The sequence below is a fragment of the Prionailurus viverrinus genome, unplaced genomic scaffold, assembly GCF_022837055.1.
Source record: "Prionailurus viverrinus isolate Anna unplaced genomic scaffold, UM_Priviv_1.0 scaffold_35, whole genome shotgun sequence".
NCBI classification, from domain to species: Eukaryota; Metazoa; Chordata; class Mammalia; order Carnivora; family Felidae; genus Prionailurus; species Prionailurus viverrinus.
Genome location: NW_025927605.1, coordinates 4,591,600 through 4,606,745, shown reverse-complemented (window position 1 = coordinate 4,606,745; position 15,146 = coordinate 4,591,600). Strand labels below are relative to the sequence as shown.

Below are 15,146 nucleotides of genomic sequence, written 5' to 3'. Positions count from 1 at the left end.
CACTCCCCCGTGCCCACCACCCGCCTCTCCATCTCAGTATCCCCACCCCCCATCACTCAGAACACACATACCTCATCCAGCCTCCTCCCTGCTCAGCCTTGGGGAGGGTGGGGGTGGAGGAGCCCCTACCCCTTCCCCTGGTGGCGGGTCTACAGGGCTGGGAGAGGGCGGGGCGTGCGACACAGACACCGTCCATAAGGGAGACAGTAATTCCTGCCCCGGGATCTCCTGGGTGGGGGAGGGGGCACTTCCCTGGAGGCGCTACTGAATGTATGAGAAGCTGGTGCTGGGGTGGGGGGAGGGGGGTTGTGGCCAGAAACAGGGAAAGAGGTAGGTCCCTTCCCCAGGGAGGGGTGGGGGACTGGCAGGGGTGACTTGGGGGGCTCCTACTCCTGCCCCACGTTGACAATCAGTATGTCTGTTACGTGCGATTTTTCACCCCGTTGTGTTTTGGGTCAGGATTTTAAAGAAAGATATTTTTATGGTAATTGTTGCTCGTCTATTTTACTATATATTTATGTAATAAATATATGATGAAAATAACCCCCTTGGGCACCCCCCCTTAGACTTGTGTGCTGTTTCCCTGTATCCTCCCATCTGCTGGCAGAATACCCACCCCACAAACTGACCAGATGGAGAGGTGTGCCCCAGCCTTGGCAATATTTCCACCCCCACCCCCAAAACGAGCACACACCACAGAAGCCAGCTCAGCTGTGAACTATTGGATTTGAGACAGGAATAGAACAAATCGGGGGGCTAGAGAATAAGCGGGGGGCGGGGGGGCAGAGAGTGATTTAAATAGGGGAGGATGGGAGGGTCAGTGATGGGGGAGGGAGGCAGTTATTTACAAGAAGGCTCGGGGGGCCAGAGGCTCATCTTGGAATATTTTATAACAATATAAATAAGATTCTGGTTTGCTTTTCCTTTTCGTCTCGTAAAGGAGAGAGAAGTGCAGAGTTCGATTCTGTACAAGGGGGCAGCGGCAGAAGGCCGGCCGGGCGGGTCACTGGGCGTCCACCCGGAAGGACAGCAGCTTCTCGGAATGCATGTTGTTCAGGGTCCGCAGGTCCGGCAGCTTGAGCAGCAGCTTGGTGAAGCGGGAAGTCTCCGAGGGCCGGTTCTTCAGCACCAGAGCCCGAAGAGCCCGCAGCAGCGTCTCCTGGAGCTGCTCCACCGAAGCGGAATTCTCCATGCCCGAGCGGTCTGTGGGGAAGACGACAGCAGTGAGGCAGGCTCCCCGAGCTCCTCTGAGGAGGAACCGGAGGAGGTCTGCGAGGAGGAGGAGGAGGAGGAGGAGGAGGAGGAGAAGAAGGAGGAGGACCCGGCCACCGGTGCAGCCTCTCCCTGAAGCCCCTCGGAGGGCCCACGGGGGAAGGAGGAGGAGAGGAGCGCAACTCCTCCCAGGCCTCTGCCCCGAGAGCAGGAGGCAGCTGAGAGCTGGGAGCATGGGCTCAGCAGGGCTGGTCACCTCCCATCCCACAAGGCCACTCTCCTTCCCTGAACAGGCCAAATGTGTCCAGGCTCCCTTGCTTTTTGCTCTGTAGTTCCCTCTGCCTGGGATGCCCTTCCCCCTCTCTGCCTGGCAATACCTTACTTGTCCTTTGAGGCCCCACTCAAGTGTCACCTCCTTCCCCAGCTCCCCCAGGCAGAAATAGTTGTCTGTGCTTCCAAAGCCCTTGGTTCATGCTTCTACTGTGACACTTATCTCACTGTTTTATAATTAGTTGGGCATGAGTCTGTCTCCCCAGCTAGACTGTGTCTGAATCATGTCTGTATCCCCAGTGCCCGGTGCAGGGCCTGGCATAGAGTAGGTACTCCATAAAAGGTGTGTTGAATCGAACTGCGTCCGCCTCCTCCCCCCCACCCCCCTCCAGGGTCAGGCTCAGGAGAGAGCTTGACCTACCTGCAGAGACAAGCACCACCGCGGTGAAGAGGCCCAGCTCCTCCTCGGTAAGCGCCAGGGAGTTGAGCTTCTCACTAAAGTCAAACATGGCATTGAGCAGGTCCCCCATGCCCATGGCTCCAAGTTCCTGCAGGCTGTAAGTGGTGCGGCTCAGGAACATCACTGTCTGGTCCTTCACGTTGAACAGCGATGCAAAGCGCACCATCAGCACCTAAGGGAGAGGGGACAGGGACAGTCACCCTGGTGGGGTGGGAGGAGCATTTGCCAAATTGCCCCTAAAGTTTTCCAAAGGGTTTACTGGCACCGCCTTAGGTTTCTCGGGAAAGAGTGGGGGTGGGTTCTGAATGGGCAGTGGGGTGGGGGTGGGGGAGAGATGGAAGGATGGGGAACATCACCCTGGCTTTAGAATCCAGCAGGGCTGAATCTGAGTCTTAACTTTGTCACTACCCGTGACCTGGGACAAGGTCGCAAAAGTTCACCAAAATTAATTTGAGTCTAGAATGGGGGTAGCAATGTGCCCTAAGGTGTTATTTCCAGGTAATGGGATGTGTTGAGACCCCAGCTGAGATTACAGAAGTCCCAGCCAACCTGATGCAGGAAGGGAAGGGATTCTGCCCCTTCCTTCAGCAGTCAGAGGCTGCCAGGACAAAGATACTGGGGTTCCAAAGCCTTTCAGAGTCCCTCCCTATCCTAGATACCAAGTCTTTCTGCGGGATCCTTCCCAAGGTCAAGACCAGGGAGCACAAAGGGTCACTCACCTCAAAGGTTCCCGCCTTAAGCAAGGTGACCTGGTCGTGCTGAGAAAGATCACGAAAGCCGGGGATGTGCTTGGCAAACTCTACCACCTCCCGCACAGCAGGTGTGAAGCTCATGGAGAAATCCTCCCAGATCTCTTGCACGGTTCTCCCACTGCGTCCGTGGGGGTACATGTTCATGGGACATGCCTGGAGGAGGAAGGGATTTGGGGAGGGGAATATCAACCAGACTGGCTCAGGTGGGTTCCCCCAGCAGGGCTGGACCCCAGCTTCTGCCCAGGTTAGAGGCTGTGGCCCTAGAGGATCGGTCTTTTAGGTAAAGGAGCAATCAGGTGCCAGGTGGAGATCAGGGATTTGCAGGCACAGCCCTTACTGCAGGGCTGAGCATCCTCCCCCCTGGGAAGAGGATATCCCTGCATTAGCCTCCAGGCACACCCAGCTGCCCGATGCTAAATCCAGTCTCCCAGGCCCCCTGCCCACCTCACCCCCAGTGCCCTCACCAGCAGAACATTCTTGGAGTTGCCCTGCCGCGGACTGTTGGCAGGTGCTTCGCCTTCTGGGGCTGGGTACACATGGGTGGGGCATAGACGGTGCCCGTTGCTGTTGGACTGCTGGCAGCTGTGGTGGGCAGGGCCAGGGGGCCAGGCGGGAAGGTAAGAGGAGGAAGCCTGGCGTAAACCATTCAGGGCCTCATTATGACGTTGGGCAGCCATAACGTTGTCATTGGGGACAGGCAGGCAGCCCTGACTTTCCCAGCAATGAGGAGTGGTGGCTGGGGGGCTGCCCGATGCATGGTTGGCATTGAAGTTGCCAGGTGAGGTGCCCAGCTTGTCATGGGCATAGGTGAAGATTTCTCGGTGGGCCCGGGCCACCTGGGATATCACATCCTCCACTGTGGGCTCAGGACTTGGGGATCGGGGAGGTGTCAGCTGTTGGGGGAATTGGGAGAAGCCCACCAGGGGTGAGGGGGCCGGAGCGGGAGGTGGTGAGGGGCCCATGGGGCCTGGAGTCGGATGCTGGGTGGGTGAGGTCTCCAACGGGCACTGGCTGCTCAACTGGTTGTTGGCCAGGTTCATGGCGCTCTGCATCTCGGCAAGCATCCGCTGCTTCTCTCGTTTGGGGATGCGCCCAAAACGCACAGCTGTGACAGGATGAGAGCAGCGTCAGGAAGTTCTCCTACACACTCACACGCTTCTCTTCCTTCCTTCCTCTTGAAAGGGCAAGGCCCTGAACGCTTGGGGTTCGACATCAAAACTAAAACCAAGGCCACGCCCCTTGAGGGAGTTTTCCAAGTAGGGATTGCCCTATGAGGGGACCAGAGGAGTGAATAGTAAAGAAGTGTGTTTATCCAAAAAGATGAAAGATGGGCATCCCCTACACAGAGGACACTCACAGTCTGACGTGTCTCTGTTGGGACTTTTTAAAGGGAGGGATTAACTCAAACTTTGGGTGGAAGGAAGTGGGGGGGAAGTTGTGGGGATGCTTTGTGGGGCAACAGTGCCGCCTTACCATCTCGAGACATGCCCACGGAGAGACACTTCTTGAAGCGACACTGCTGGCAGCGGTTGCGATTGATGCGGACGATGGAGCAGTTTTCATTTTTCAGACACCTTTTGTACTGGATGTTCTGCTGGATACTCCGACGGAAAAAGCCCTGGAAGGACGGGGGCAGCTAGTAAGCATCTCCATCCAGGCCAGGCCTATGTGTCCGGGGGAATGAGGTCATACCTCTCTGCCCTTACCCCCAACCTGCCTCACCTTGCAGCCCTCACAGGCATGCACGCCATAGTGGAAGCCCGAGGCAACGTCCCCACACACTTTACACAGTAGCACCATGCCATTCAGCTCTGTGGGAAGAGAGGGGCAGCAGGTGAGCAGGAGGGCTGTCTGGCCAGAGATGTGGAGGTTTTCTGGGCTGGAAATTCTAGGGGAAAAGCTGAGGAGCTCCTCCAGTATCCAGACTGGGCTGGACAGCGGTTGGTGCAACTCTAGGAGAAATCCCTGAGGCCAGGGTAGGCCCTGGGAATAACCGTGTCATCTGAACACCAAGTCCCAACCTAGTCCTGGCCGACTTCCCCCAAATCAGCTGGAAATTTACGCACTGGTGATGTTGCTGGTGCTCTTGCTGGGGGACACTCGGCTGCTATCTTCCAGGGCCACTTGTAGACCCCCTGAGGGGCTCCCATTATAGAAGGAGGAGGAGGAGGAGGAGGAAGATGAAGAAGGGGAGCCATCATCACTCAAGTTGGGTGGAATGCTCCCAAAGGAGCGAGCTGGGTCCTGAGTGAGGGATCCAGTGGGTGATGGTGGGAAGTAGGCAGGGCAGCCTTGACTCAGGGACTGGAAGCTGCCATTTGAGCTGTCACTGTAGAGAGACTCAGGGCTGGTACGGCTTGGGGAAGAGCCGCTGGAGCCAATGTAGGTGATGACACCACCTGGCAGGAGAACACAAGGGAAGGGGGTGTCAGCACCATGTATCTTTGGTCCTAGGGCACCACTCCTGCTCATCCCCCATCTACCTCCCACTGTTGCATGCTCGGAAGTTAACTGTGGAACCCTTAATCTTGAAGTCCCAGGAAGAACCACAATAAGCAACTCCCCAATGCAAACCAGATATGACAGGGCCAACCGACACCCCAAGGCTCTTTGCAGGGTACATTCAACTTCTGCCTTGGGTGTGAGGTGCCTCCCTAAAAGCATGACCTCTGCAGGCATCTCATATATGTACCCCGCTACCCCGGAAGCCTTCCTTGGGAATACGGACTGAAGCTAGCTAATGACTTCATCGTTAGTGACAGATGTGAGGATGGGATGAGCAGCTGAGACCCATTCAGAATGCCCAGTTTCACCCTCCAAAAAAAAAAGCTGCCAATTTTAACACCAAGACCACTCCAGGGATGAGACTATTTGGGGCAAGCTAGCCAACAGTGAGGAGAGTAAGGGTCTTACAAGAGTAAGACAGTGACATTCCCCCAAAACTGGAAGACGTTTCTCCAAAGGTACTGAAACTACCCAGGCTGGTTCCCCTGGCCTCCAAAAGCAAGAGTCAGAGTGGACTCTCCCTCCTCGTCCAGGGAAGACTTAGCAATGCCCATTGCAGGTGGTGGACATGAAAAACAAATTGTCCAGCCTGGGGCTTAGGAATTCCCCTTTTAGATCTCTCAGCCAGGTGACAACGACCTTGGCTCTCAGCCATTCAAGGGACTTCGACCCTCTGGTTACATTGTCAACCAGGTGTTTGTGCTCCCGTGGCATTAGCAGGAGAAAAGGTGACCTGCCTGCCACACCTTTGCCAAGCACCTAGCTTGGCCTGCCACGGGTGGGGTGGGAAAAGGGAGGATCCTAGGACACGTGTGAGCCAACACAAGCCATGTCACTGTGTATCCAGAGGCACATGTCTTGCTCACCCACTGACACACACTGAGCTGGGCAGGGCAACCCTAAAATAGCTCAAGGTTGGTCAGGGTGAACCCAGCTCCCAATAAAATAGTTGCACAACAGGTCAGCTCCTACAGTTTCAGAGCTGGGTGCGGGGTGGGGGGAGGATGGGATGGGATATCATTTGGTGGTAAATGAACTTGACCTAGTTCACCCATCCCCTAAAAGGGAGTAAGACTTTCATCCAAAGATGATTCTAACCTGGAAGTGAGGGGGGTGCTCAAAAGAGTCTAGTTCTAGATCCAGATCTATCAGAACCAAATTGATCTGTGACCTAGAGGAAGTTACCTTCCCTCTCTCTCTGGGTCTCAGTTTTCTGTGACAAAAAAAAAAAAAAAAAAAAAAAAAAAAAGACTTTCAGTAATGATTCTGGGATGTAGCTGTTCTGGGGAAGTCCTTTCTGACAGACTGCTGCTGGTTTGGTGGGGGTGGGGAGTTAAGACAATGTTTGCAGGAGTAAGAGATGCTCCAGGAACAGAAAGAATTTGGAATGTGGCGAAACTGAGTCTAAAGGCAGTAAAATGAGGTAGGTGCAAACACAATAAAAAGAAAAGGAACGAGGAGACAAGAGTGGCTAAATGTGAGGTAACATTGAGGAGTGTAAACACGAGGCCAGAAGAGGTCAGGGACAGCTCCAGCTTACTCTGCTTCAGGGATGGGGAGAAGGTTCCCCACCCCCCTCCCGTCCCAGGCAGGCGGACAGGAAAAAGAGGCAGGCGGGGGCGGTGAGTCAGCCCAGCTTCACCCAGATCTCGGCGGGGCGGGGCGGGAGCCGGGCCCTCAGCCGGCCTCACGTCCTCACTCCACGTGTGCCTCCTGCACGTGGCTCCCCAACGAGGAACCCCGGAACCCGAGGCCCCGCCCCTCCCCGTCCCGTCAATCAGGAGCATAAGCCCCGCCCCCGTCCCGCCCCTCCTGGGCTCCCAAGTCCCGGGCTGGGCCCCAAACGCCAGCCGGGCCGGGGCAACTGAGGGGAGGAGAGAAGGGAACACGCGTTGCCGGGGCGACCGGGGGGGGGCGGAGCTCATTATGTAACGGGGCCGGGAGACAACGACCAATGGGGTGGCGGCCACGGCTTCTGCTGAATGAAAACAAACGCAGCACGTGGGCCCGGCTCCGCAGCCATGTGAGCCCTCCGGGCCTCCCGGGCGCTGTGGGTGTCCTCCCTGGGGCCGAGCACCACTCTGCTGGCTCCTCAAGTGCCGCTCCCTACTGTCACTGAGGATTCCCCAGTGAGATCCGACCCATTCCCCCAGCCCCTCCTGCCTGGAGCCCCTATCGCCCCACTGCTTTTCAGGTTCCCTTGAGCTTGCAGGAAATAGGGGAAGAGAAAGAGAGGAAGGAGAGGATCATCTTTCCGAGAGGGTCAGCCATGCTACAGCTGCAGGGCAGGGGGGAGGGGGGAAAAGGGGCGTTTGGGGCACTGCTCCAAAGCCCCCAGTCTCTCTAAACTGTGCATCTTATCACATATACCCGCTCTCCATCTCCTCCTACCCGGGATCCGAGTCCATCAGGCTAAAAGGAGCTTTGGGACTCTGAGAGGTGGTGGTGGGGCGCCTCTGGGCACATTCCCAGGACGAATAACTCGCTCTGGAAATCCCAGCCTATGGTACCCGTTATGCTAGCAAATCCCCAGACCGAGGGAGTCCCCAGCCCCTTAAAAAGTTCCTCTTGTTCTAAGGCATACATGGAAGCGAAGAGACAGTACCAAAGGATGATGATAGTAAAGAATCTCAGTACCTGTGTTATTGTTGGAGTCCAGGGTCGTCATGTCTTCACCGGCTGAGAGCGGTCATTCAAACTGGACCTTGACACAGACTGGAGGTTGCAATTGCTGCTGTCGCCCCCTGGACACTGACTGAGGGCGGAGAGTGGATCCCACGGATCACAAACAAGATCCGAGGCACCCTGCAGCAAGGTCTCGGGGTTGCCTGACTGCAGCCCTGCAAAAGGGTAGGACGCAGAGGCAACGGAGGTCTGCTTTGCATGGGAAGAGCAGAGTGTGGGGGAGGGGAAATCAGCCTGCTGTAGTTCTTCTAGCTGGAAGGTAGCAAGGAGGGTCGGGTCTCTGCAGTGCACGGGGTGCCACTGCCTGACGGCTCCACAGCGCTGCAGGGTAGTGAATCTGGAGCTCCCGGTGCAAAAGTCCCAGAGGGAGAGAGGTTGCAGTCAGGAAGTAAGTAGGTGATGGGGAGAAACGGGGCACCCAGGCGCAAAGAAGAGAGACGTGTGCCCTGGTACGTTCCCTCGGCAGCAATATTTCACTCTGCCAATCTCAGCCGCCTTTTGCCCCAGCCTTTTTCCCCGGGACAGAGGGCTCTGCGCAGGCGCCAGCAACCCAGGGTTCCCGGGCCGCACGCGGCACTGGAGCAGGTACCATGTGATCCCAGGGAGCGCCTCGTGCCCCAGTGACACACTTTTCCAGCAGCAGGCACGTTGAGCTCCGTGCGCCTGCGTAACGCCAAGCCTATCGGGATTTGTAGTCCACTGGCAAAGTGGGCGGACTGCGTATATTTCCCCCTTTCTGCTTTGCAAAAGCGATTGCTGGGACCCGGGGAGGAGCTAAGAGCCGGGTCGGGTCGGGTGTGCCCTGAAGACTCAGGGTGGCGTGTTTGGAAAGCCTGTATGGCAGAGGCATGTGAATTCCTGGGGAGGGACTGGCAAACTTGGCTGTTCCCCGGAGATCAAAGCTAACAGGCTCTTTCTGCAAACCTTGCAAACGTGAGGGCTTCACGTGATTGCCGGACTGACCTCGCCTTGAGGTTACTAGTGACACAAGGAGATATGACCAGTAGGGGAGGGAGATATCCCCAAAGTCAAGAGCTTAAGATGAATTTCTGCTGCAGGGCCAAGTCCAGGGACCAAAAGGAAATGTGACCCCTTTTTCCTTTTATTCTCCTTAGGGAGAGCATCCCTAAGGGAGGAGGAGTTGCCATGCGGGTGAGGTTGTCTCTGGGGACTCCCTGTCTGCTTGTATGACACCACCTCACTCATTCGAGGTGACTTGGGGGTGAGTCATTTCCTTTTGTCTGGGAAATAAAAAGGACCAGGGAAGGGAACTTTATGGTGAAAGTGCTTTTTAAGATCCTAAAGTAATGGGGCTGAGGTGAGGCAGGGGGCAGAATGACACCCCCACCACTCTGGGTGCTAGAGTGCAGCATGCAGATCCCACAGAAGGGAACTCAGGAGGGAACACGAAGATCATCTTCACCACCACCACCCCTTCCTCAGTATCCTTTCCTCAGTAAGAGGAAAATGAGCCTTAGAAGAAGAAGTGGGTGGCCCAAGGTCAGGCGTTCATTCCTAGTTCCCTCTGCCCTCCCAAACATCAGGGAGATGAGCAGACACACAGGGAAACACTGAACAAGGGGTTAGAAATGGCCCCCTTCAAAGCAGCGATTGCCCCACTGGTGAAAACAGATGTCTCCCACTTGAGGACGTGGACTGTGGGGAGAGATGGGGGCCTCTTCTCCAAGCAACCAAGTGAGGCTGAGCCACCTGCTGCTTCCTGCTAATTTCCTCCTCAGTCCCAGTCCTTGGAGGGAGGGTTTTCCCTCACAGGAAGCCCTTCCCCACTTGTTCACAGACAGCGTCTGGAGCAGCACTGGTGGATGCCTGGAAACATGACAGTCAGCAAAGAGGTAGAGAAAAGGAGGAGTGTGGGTGCCAAGGAAGGAGGAAGCTGGGTGGTGAGGAGTTGAGTGAACTGAGAGGAACTGAGAGGGCTGTGAGGTTGACTGAGAGGTGACTGAGTAGCTGGCTTGATCACTGACCCTTTGACTCCCTTTAGGAGACCCTTTAGGGAGATGTGCTCCCTAAAATGGGCTCCTTAGAATGGTCTGGGCTTTTACTTTATTCCCCCCGCCCAAAAATGTGGGAGAGAGAAGACAGGGGGCGCTTCCCTGGCCTGCCCTGGCCTTCTGGCCCAGAGCTGGGAAGCTGTAACACAGCGTGGGAGAAACTGGGAGGGGCTAGGACAAACTGGGAAAGAGGCTTTTCAGGAAAGCTTGGTTCTGAACTCAGCCTTCTCCCCTCCCCCCCTCCCCTCCTGCTGGGCTCTGGAGGGAAAGCTGGGAGGTAAGCTGCTGTGTCTAGGACTGCATGCTCTTTGAGCCTGTCCTGACTTCCATCAGAAGCAGGGCCAGGGCTCAAGTATCTGTCAGGGCTGGATTCAAAATCAGGGCTCTGGGCATGACCTCTAGTGCCCCACCAGCCCCAGTACCAACACCAACACACTCCCAGCTGTCCTGGACCCTCCCTGAGGCCCACAGCTCTGTTCCTTGCTTGTGATCCCACCCACCTCCTGTTCTATTTGTTGGTCTTTTTCCCTATAGGGAAAGGGCCAGGGGTCAAGACTCTCTCCCTGAAGTTGCAGCCAGTGAGAGGGAAGAGGAAGCAGAGGCAAGGAGAGTTGAAATTCAGTCAGCCTAACTCTTGGCAAGGAGCTGGGTTGTTTTGCAGTCTAAGTGAGGTATGAAGGCGGAGGCTTGGGAGGGAGGGAGCAAGGGAGGGGGGTTACCTCTGCTCCCTCCTTCCTCTGCAGCACTTCTTATAGGGCCCCCTTTTTCTTCCCTGACAAAGAGGTAACTTTGGGATATTCCTTCTACAATTGGAGGGAAGGATACAGAAGAATCAAGAGGCAAGACTCGTCCTTGGTTCCAGAAGCTTCTAACCTATCTCCCCCTGCCGCCGCCCCCCCCCCCACGTTCCTCTCTCTGCCAGTAGCTACTGGGAGAAAGACAGAGACCTATGGGACCCAGAGGCACCAAAGGGAGGGAGAAAAAGCTGAGTTGTCTGGCCTTTGGAGACACAGACTAGAATCTAGCTTTGGCCTCTCTTTGACCTCAACCTTGACCTTAAGACAACAGGTGCATTTCAACACAGCCTCCCTCCCCCCCCCCCACGCCAGCTGGACATTCCAGTTCACTTCTACACACACACACACACACACACACACACACACACACACACACTGTTCCACCTATAGCCAAATTCAGCCCAAGAAGGAACTGGACTCTTAATAAACAGTGCTCAGACTAGAACTGTGTGGAATGGATGCATATCGAAGATCCAGCACAGCAAGCACAGCCCTGGCTCCATGTTGCACACACTTCCACTCAGATTCCTCAGGGTCTGGGATTCTGAGGACTGACCTCCCCATTTGGGGGCAGGATTAGATCCTCTGTGTGTGTGTGTGTGTGTGTGTGTGTGTGTGTGTGTGTGTGTATGTGTTCCCAAATATTCTTTAATTCTCCTGGATTTCTTTGGACTGGGGTTGGGGGGAGTGGACAGCACAGAGAAAGCAGAGGAAAGAAAAGGGATCAAGAGCTCTAAACTTTCGTCAGAGTATGCATGTGATCATATGAGTGAGAGACTGCACTGCCCGTGTGAGTGTGTAAGTGTGAATGGTGTGAGTGTGCATAGATGTGTGTGTGTTTGACCCAGAATCTGTGCTCCTTGCCAGTGTGTTGTTCTGGGTAACAGGGCAACGCCTGTACAAATCCTGGGTGGCCTAAATCTTGGGCTGACTGCTTGACTAACTGACTGACTGAGGGTGGGTCCTTGCTGGAAACCAGGTCAGACTTCCTTAGGTGCCTTCCCTTCCCCCTCCTTTCTCACCAAGCAAACCATTGCCCAGGGGAGTAACCTCCCTGCCTAGGTCATGCAAACCTGGGTCAGAAACCCTGGGGATTCCCCCAGAATCAGGGAAGCAGCCATGTGCCTGGGAGAGACTCATGCCTTGCCCTCCTAGAATCTTTTCCTATTCTCTAAAGGCCCAGCTGGCTTTTCTTCACCTACCCAAAGCATTGATGTCTTGGGGAGAATTTCAAGAACATGCCACAGGAGGGCCTAAGTCTGAGCTGATTTGTTCGTTGGGGGCACTGGAGAAAGAGAGGGTGAAGCATGGTCCAGGGCTGGGTTCCATGGATGTGTTTTATCTCAGATTCTATCCTTACACCACTCCTTTCTTCAAGGAGAGGAAATAATAAGCATGTATTAAGCACCAACTGTATGCCAGGCACTGTGCTAAGTGTTTTGTATATATGATCTCATTTAATATACATAATGACACAATGCTACAAGTCCCCTTCTTATTTTATTTTTTTTTAATTTTTTTTTTCAACGTTTATTTATTTTTGCGACAGAGAGAGACAGAGCATGAATGGGGGAGGGGCCGAGAGAGAGGGAGACACAGAATCCGAAACAGGCTCCAGGCTCTGAGCCATCAGCCCAGAGCCTGACGCAGGGCTCGAACTCCCGGACCGCGAGATCGTGACCTGGCTGAAGTCGGACGCTTAACCGACTGCGCCACCCAGGCGCCCCAGTCCCATTCTTATTTTAGAGACAGGAACCTGAAACTTTGAGACGTTTGTTAGCTTGCCTGGGAAGAGGCAGACACTAGCTGATTTGTCTGAAAGCTATATTTGGAGTGAAACACTGCAGATTGAGAGGATGTCACATCAGGGGTGCCTGGGTGGCTCAGTCGATTGAGCATCTGACTCTTGATTTCGGCTCAGGTCATGATCCCAGGGAGTGTGGGATCAAGCCCTGCGTCAGGCTCCACACTAAGCATGGAGCCTGCTTGGGATTCTGTCTCTCTCTCTCTCTCTCTCTCTCTTTCTCTCTCTCCCTCCCTCTACCCCTCTCCCAACCCTGAGTGTGTGCAGGCATGCATGCCTTCTCTCTCTCTAAAATAAAAAAAAAAAATAAAAATAAAAGACTATGTCACATCAAAAAATGGAGATTTTTGGAGAGGCTAAAACTCCCCCAACTCTCTCTTGAGACTACCACTGTCAATGTCACAATGAAGACAGGAGTGCTGGAAATCTGACCCCAGGTCTGAGGATACAACTGTTCCCACTAGCAAGACTGTCTTTCCTGGAGAGAATGATCACTTTGACTGAAACATTGACACGTCTGAGCAGCAAGTACATCCCAGTGTTTCCTAAGCAATAATGCTACTTCGAAGTGTGGGGTGTCAACCAGAAGAGATACTTGAAGCTCCCCTGTCCTTGGCCCCATTAGTACCTCACCTTCCCAGAGCCACATTTCCTTTTCCCTTGTACTCTCCCCTCTCTCCCTCCACATTCTCCTTATGTGGTTATAAAGGTAGACAGGGGCCAGAATAGGGTGCAGCAAACAGATAGCAAACACATTTCCACATAGACTGCTACAGAGGTGAGTCACCGAAGCAGGCATCTGAGCCCTCTTCTCTACCTCTGACTTTGGGATCCACAGCTGGTGACAAGGGCGGGGGGGGGCAGGGAGACCAGGGCCCTTTAAAGCACCATGGTATTTCCTTCAGGGGATGTATTAAGAATAGTTTGGTTCATATAACTTCATACAGTGACAGATGGTAACTATGCTTATTGTGGTGAGCACTTTGTAATGTATATAAATGTTGAATCACTATGTTGTAAAAAATAATAAATAAAATAAAAAATTTTAATTAAAAAAATGAAAAAGAATGGATTAGTTCAATGAGAGTGGGGAAGGCCTCTAAAGAAATTGTGTACAAACTACTTAGGAATAACATCCCACTTCTCCATTTACCTGCTTGAGCAATGTGCACTTCTAAATACAGTCCTTCGAGAGTCATCCACCATCCTAGGCCAATGCTTCTGCAGTAGATGCTTTGGGGAACCGGAAGGAGGATTCTCCTTCCAGAGCCCAGGATCCCACTCGCATCACAGGATCCAGGAGGTGCATGGGCTGTCCTTGGCAGTGGAAGACTAGGTCTCAGATCATCCTCTTTCTGGCATGGGGGTCTTCCTCCCAGGTTGGGGTGGTGGCAGCCAGCACATGCTATGCCAAGGCCATCTTGTCCAACCTTTGCTATGTTGCTGCTGAAGCCTACTGGTGGTTTTCTCTTCCAGGTCCAGGTCTGGCAACGACCTGTTGTCTGTCCTTGAGCCTGTGTAAGATGCAAATGCAGGGAAGTGTGTGTAGGGAGTGGGGGGGGGGGGGTACCTGTGTGCCTGCCTCTGTTTCCACCTATTACCACAAGCTCTAGCTCAAACTCTCTATCCAATGTCTCCCCATTTCTTGGGCCACGGAAGATCTCTGTGTAGCTGCCCAGGGAGGCCAGAGGCTCATGACAGTCCTTGTGAGCAGGATGGACCTCAGAGGAGCCATGGCCTGGGCAGACATTAGGGGCCATGTGTAGCTTCTAGGAGGCTTACATAAACACTGGCTGGGATGGGAAGGGAAGGGGGGGGTGTGTAATGGGCTGCCCAAGAAAAAAGCAACCCCCGCCCCTCTAGCTCATACTGCATGGAAAGAAGGAAAGCTCATTTTCCCTCCTCCCATCCCTCTCCCCTAGTCTGCAGCTGTGAGTTGGGCCGGAAAGACTGCAGTATCTTGGGGGAGGGGTGCAGGAGAAGGAGAGAGAGAGAGAGAGGATGAGACTTTGCGAATTTGGGATCCCCCCCTTCTTCTAAATTGGGGGGGTGAAGGGGGGAGAAGCAATTTGCCAAAGAGATTTTCAATGCCACAGGAAGGAGCTTTGGCTCATTAGAATGCGCAGTTTGCACCCTGAAAAAAAAAATCTGTGCTGGTTGCAAAAATGCAGACGTGTGTAGGGGCCCAGCAGAGATTAAAAAAAAAAAAAAAAAGCACTAGCTCTGCAATGCAGGATCTGCGAAGTTTTGGTGCGATGAGGAAATGTGGGTCGTGCTCACTTCATTTGCTTGTTCCTGGTAACCTACTGTCCGCCTGACTCCAGCACGGTCTCACATCCCAGCAAGAGGCACTGCTGCTCAGAAACGGGGTCACGGGCAGGGGGCCGGAGCAGAGGGCTGAAGTGGGGGGTTTGGGGTTAGTCCTGAGAGAAGGACTCTATGGGGCTGGGAGGGCCAGGTGGATGGGAGGGGACACTTCCATGAGGCATGGAGGCTGAGCTTTTTCACACTAGTGTTTGTTCTCCAGCCGGACAGGGGTTAGTGTGAAATTCTTCCAGATCCCCCCAGCCCCCCACCCTGCCCTCAGTGCCTCCCTATCTCCCATTGGCAAAGAGACTTTCCTTCTCCTGTCCCGCAGACCACTGCTGC

The 15,146-nt window shown here is 54.3% G+C and overlaps 1 protein-coding gene across 2 annotated transcripts; it reads right to left on the bottom strand.

The window, feature by feature from the left end:
* Positions 1 to 521: 521 nt before the first annotated feature.
* On the bottom strand, positions 522 to 8,498 carry NR1D1 (nuclear receptor subfamily 1 group D member 1). 2 transcript variants are annotated; one of them, XM_047845527.1, is made up of 8 exons: positions 6,740 to 7,001; positions 4,761 to 5,093; positions 4,417 to 4,505; positions 4,168 to 4,312; positions 3,159 to 3,799; positions 2,662 to 2,847; positions 1,904 to 2,114; positions 522 to 1,203 (listed from the first exon to the last, which is right to left on the bottom strand). In XM_047845527.1, exons 1-8 carry the CDS (start codon positions 6,984 to 6,986, stop codon positions 1,004 to 1,006), a joined length of 2,052 nt encoding a protein of 683 aa, XP_047701483.1. In that variant the 5' UTR covers positions 6,987 to 7,001; the 3' UTR covers positions 522 to 1,003. The 2 variants fall into 2 exon arrangements, with proteins under 2 accessions (XP_047701483.1, XP_047701485.1); XM_047845529.1 differs by lacking the exon at positions 6,740 to 7,001 and adding an exon at positions 7,837 to 8,498 and having other exon boundaries at positions 526 to 1,203.
* Between the last annotated feature and the right edge of the window lie 6,648 nt (positions 8,499 to 15,146).